Source organism: Morone saxatilis, unplaced genomic scaffold (genome assembly GCF_004916995.1).
Source record: "Morone saxatilis isolate NCDOM2014 unplaced genomic scaffold, NCSU_SB_2.0 Contig4, whole genome shotgun sequence".
NCBI lineage: Eukaryota > Metazoa > Chordata > Actinopteri > Moronidae > Morone > Morone saxatilis.
The window spans coordinates 685,933-691,224 of NW_023339984.1; the positions used below are offsets into that span (position 1 = coordinate 685,933).

Below are 5,292 nucleotides of genomic sequence, written 5' to 3' on the forward strand. Positions count from 1 at the left end.
GATAATCGGGTTGGTGTGCGGAGGTCTTAAAACTAACCAAGTAGTTTTGTCGCCTAAGCCTAACTACAGCTTTGATCAGGCCCAAAAAATCAGGCCCAACCCAAACCAAACCCAGAAAAATTCCGTGGCAGTGTTTGGTCCAATGGGGATCGGGCAAAGAATCAGAGCTCCAACCCTAACCAAACTGCAACCTCTGTAAGCTTTATATATTATATACATATTTATATATTGCTAACTTGACCACGGCATGAACACGTGTTGACAACGTGACACTGCCACACCTCGGCGAGGCAAAACATGATGTGCCCAGTGTGTGTATTATGCCAGTGCCAGAACAGCATTGAAGCCTTTTCTCTGTGGAAAATATGTTTTCTCTCTTATCCTGACTGGCTTTGCTACCATCTGGTATAGTCAGGTTGTTATGTTTTCGTAGGGATGCTCCCATCCGCTCCACCGGATTGGTATTTGGAGCCCATACTGACATTGTTAAGTGGTTTGGGATGAACAGTCCACATTTAGAGCAATCCCTGGCCTCATTTTATCATACCAACATGATGTCAATGAGCTCCACACACTTTATTCAGATTGAGATTAGTGTTGGGAGAGAAAAAGTCTGAATGGTTTCTCCTTAATTTTAGCAATACTGACCAAATTGTAGTGGTGTTTGGAAGATTTTGAGACTAGAAATACATATAAAATAAGTGATACTGTTTCACAAAGTTTCCTGAGTCAGGAGATAAAGGGACCCAGGAAGTTCCTCACAGTCAACAGGGCCCCTTTCTATTTTTTTTTTTTTGCTCTTATTCTCTTCCCTCTCTCCTCATTTGCTTCTGCCTCCCCTGAGTCCACTCTGCCTTCACCTCTGCATTGCTACCACCGCTCAATATCCAGCCAGGGTAACAGAGAGCCTGGGTAATGAAATGGCCAATGGCTGCTTGAATCTGCCTTCTGCCATCCATCATCTGATTATGAGGAGGTATTCTCTTCGTCGGGGCCTCGACAGATGGCCAAAATTCAATCACATCTCATAATGACTGTGCAGTTCACTCACTGGTAGTGTAGTCCGTATGGGTTATTTCTGTGTGAATGATCATCTAAAAGGACTTTTCCCTAATGCTGACGCAGAAAAATCAAACAAGAAGGAAGAGGGACCCATCTAAACTTGGGATAGTTTTTTCAGTGTTATTATTACGTTGACATTCCCAGGATGATTATCTAATCTGCTCAAAGGGAGAACAAAGCTGGTAGGTCTTTGTCATGCTTTTGCACCGCTCGCTTTCAACCGTGTAGGTGGTCTCGCCCACTTTTGATTAATAATAGGCTTGAGCATTAAGAACTGGCTTAGAACCTGTGTGCAGAGACGGGGATTGAGCTTTGTTTGACTCACGTAAAACGAATGTCAAAACATCCACATAGTGACTACTGTATGTGGTAGAAATGATCCCACTCTCTTTAGCATAATATTCACATTTACGCCACACTCTTGCCAGTTAATTAAAAGCTTGTCATTGACATTTTGTTGGTGTGTTATGGATTTCTGTTATCAAAAAATTGTATGTTGAGTCCAACGTGTTTTAATGCAGGGCCCTTAGTTTAATTTGACAGGACTGCAATCGAAAGCTTCGAAATGCCATTATAATAAAGCTCTTGTAGAAATGAAAGGCAGTAACGGTGAACCTGCTCCACCTCTCTGTTTGGTGGCCGCTGCACAGGCAAAGGTTGGCCGCCTCCTGGGCTTCGTTAAGAATCTCGGATACGACGTTTGTCAATTGATGGTTATCTGTTTGTTAACTGTAAGAGCCTGTGAAGGGGACTTGCTCTCTAGTTTCCAGGTCTCCTTTCTGGGCTTTATAACACCCGCCAGTAGTCAAAGTGTAATTCATCACCATGAGTAAAATGACAGGGCACAACGCATCATCATAAAGGGCTCATAGATGCATGTATCTGCCTTTGTGGAAAAAGCTGGATCACTTGTGCCCATCCAATCCTATTAGGGTGGGTTGGCTGTTCTGTAAAGGCCCTGGGTCAGCAAACAGAAAGCACTTCAGTCGCATAAAGAGGATGACAATTACCAGAAGAGCCAATGTCACAGAGACTGAAGCTAGCCACCCATGCTGTGCTGCAGTAATAACACACATTCAGCCAGTTATTCCTGAATTAGATTTATTGTGTGTTGTTTTAACAACAACATGGATGTACAGTACAGGACTGTAAATGAGTGGTTTTGCATTGACCGATATATCATCATGGACAATATCAGCATTTCATCCAGAGTCAGAGGCACTGGGACCTCTATGTGCCCAGTTGCCAAATTGAGTGCTCAATCAATGCTGTTAGCAGGCTTCTTATAACCCGACTGTAATAGTTTGTTACATAGAACCATCTGGGATGTCGTCATTGGAAGGCAAAAAATTAACCATCTGTCTTCAACCAATCAGATCAACGAAACATATAACATAGTCAAACTCTTACTGAAGCCACTCAGGGGACGAGAGAAAACATATTTTCCATCGAGAAAAGCCTCCAGTTCTGATATAACAGATCCTAGCAGCATCTATGCTGACCTCTTCAGCAGCCGCAATTGTTTTTGTCAATATCGCCACACACACACCTAGCTTTAAAACACACTAAGGTGGCACCATAAGGCAGCTGTGGCTCAGGAAGTAGAGGTAGAGTGGGTCATCAATTAATCAGAAGGTTGGTGGCTCGATCTCCAGCTCCTCCCTCTGCATGCTAAAGTGTGCTTGAGCAAGATACTGAACCCTAATATGCCGCTAATGCTGTGCATTGGTGTGTGAATGAGTTAGTTTCTGCTTGTGATGGCCTTTTACCATGTACCATTACCAATTTCCGTTAGCTGCCAGAAGTTCCTCATAGGATGCTGATTGGCCTGAACCACTATGGTTTTGACACAAGCAAATAGCTTGAAGCCTGGCAAGATGGATTCTCATGTGATCTCAAGAGTCCAGTTGCCTTGCAAGGTTAGGCTTCCTAGATGCTAACAGGTGTGTATAGCAAGCCGGCATCTTTCCACTGTGTCAGTACAGTCCTTACATTACATTCTATTCTATCTATAGTTGTAATTAATAATGGTACTGATGTAAATTACAGTGTTGGTTTTCTACTTACAATCTGATGTTGAAATAGTTGCATTGCATGTGTATTTAACTCAAGTCAAGTAAAAACCCATTTACACCACATTATCATTAAACAAAGGCACTTACATCAAGGAATTGACCATTTATAGCTAATACATTTTTGCCTAGCGTTATTTGTGCTATTGTCTCTGTTTATTTCTGTCTGTTTATTTGCCACAAATATCATATGTACAGACTGTATAGATGCTAGCTGTAGCTAGCCAGCAGCAACCGTGGGTGGAGTGTGTCTGTGAGAGCTCAGAACTGAGCTGAACTGAGCCCTGAGCTACATGCCAATGTTGTCAGTGTGGGCACTATTGTGGATCCTACATATTAACATACAACATAGTGTTTGCTAAGTGTCAGTGGGGAGGTCTCTGATTTACAGGGGACACATAGGGCCCACATACCAAAACTCAGTGTACTTCTTTAAGTATCATCTAGCGTGTTATTGTATGTCACATTTAAATGTGAAAATGTTTTTTCTTCAGTAACATCAGATTTTCCCTCTTTCTCCCCCATCCTCCCCTCCCTAGCAGCGAGCCCCAGTTGTGGCCGGTGGGCATGGTTTTGGAGGGTAGCTCAGAGGCGCTGTGTCCCCCCCCATCTCTGGAGCTGCGCCCATCCTGCAACAAGAGCCAGCCCTCGCCTCCTCTGGGCTCAAGCTCGCAACCCCACGACGGTGTCTTCCCTGAGGACAAGGAGCCCGTCAAGTACGGCGAGCTCATCGTCTTAGGGTGAGATACTGCAGTGCCGTCTCTACTGATGTACTTTGTCTTTATTTGTCTGATTGTGGCCAAGTATTTGCTTGTGTCAGTTATAGGTTTTCACCAGTCCACTTGGTTCATAGTCATCTGAGACCCTACTTGAGCCAGATCCAAATTATATTCAGCCTGATAGGTTCTTGTCTCCATTGTAGATCAGGTCAAGATGCATAGGAGCTTGCAAGCTCAAGCTCAATTTCTTCGAGTGCTACTCGGATCTCTTAAATTTACAATTCACAAACGGGACAGATGTACAGTACAACATTTTCAATTTACCTATCATCCATGAATTGATTAGTGATGGGCCAAGAGGTTTGAGAGCCCCTAAAGGCAGAGGAGGCAAAAGTACACACATTCTTTACTCGAGTAGAAGTACAGATACACTGGTAAAAGTAGAAGTATTGATTCAACATCTTTGCTCAAGTAAAAGTGAAGAAGTACAGGTTCTGAAATGTAATCAAAGTATAAAAGTAAAAAGGACTCTGTAATTTCTACTGGCTGTTTCTGTGCAAAGCTAACTGAAAAATTTAACAGGGTCGCATTTCCCTCCCTTGTCAGTTTCGTTCTGTTATGTTGTTACATAATTTTCGCATATGACATCTTTAATGTGTGATTCCACCAGTCTTGATGTTGGGAGACTTGTAATCGATCATTATCAATTCTTTCCACTCAAATGCATTAAAAACTAAAGTAACAAGTCTGTTTTTATATAAGGAATAGACATTACAGATGCCTGAATAAACTACTTAAAGGTCCAGTTTGTAACATTTAGGAGAATCTATTGTCAGAAATGAAATATAGTATTCATAGGCATGTTTTCATTAGTGTATAATCACCTGAAAATAAGAATCACTGTGTTTTATTACCTTAGAATAAGCTGTTTTTATCTACAGACACTGCAGGTTGCCTTTCATGGAGGCCAAGATCTTTTGGACAATCCAAACAATGGCTCTAGATAGGGCCATTTGCATTTTTCGAGTGTTTAGTGGCCACCGTAGTTTCTCTTTTGTACTTGGAGAGCGAGGGTAAAACAAGTGAGTTGTAATCTGACTCATCACCGGATGGCACTAAATCATACACACTGGACCTTTAAGTACAGTAATGAAATATTTGTGTATTGTAAATATTTGTACTTCCCACCTCTGCCTATAGGTCTAAGTATGCATTTTGCATCTGTCAATACACCATCTCCTCTGCGACCATGTGCACACTGTCTACAACCACCCGCCCCCTTTTTAAGGTGCCATAGACTAGAAGTCATCATAGGTCCAAGACCAGTCTTCCAAGACCAGACGTGGGAACCAAATTCAATTCAATTCAATTCAATTTTATTTGTATAGCGCCAATTCATAACAGAAGTTATCTCAGGTCAAATAGAGCAGGTCTAGACC

General features: G+C 42.2%; 1 protein-coding gene across 1 annotated transcript in view; it reads left to right on the plus strand.

Moving 5' to 3' along the window:
* Positions 1–3,673: 3,673 nt before the first annotated feature.
* Positions 3,674–5,292, plus strand: part of peli3 (pellino E3 ubiquitin protein ligase family member 3) — a gene marked incomplete at its 5' end in the record, with an annotated part of 9,271 nt that continues 7,652 nt past the window's right edge. Inside the window, 1 exon segment of the mRNA XM_035675412.1 lies at positions 3,674–3,874. Coding sequence (XP_035531305.1) covers positions 3,674–3,874 — 201 coding nt within the window.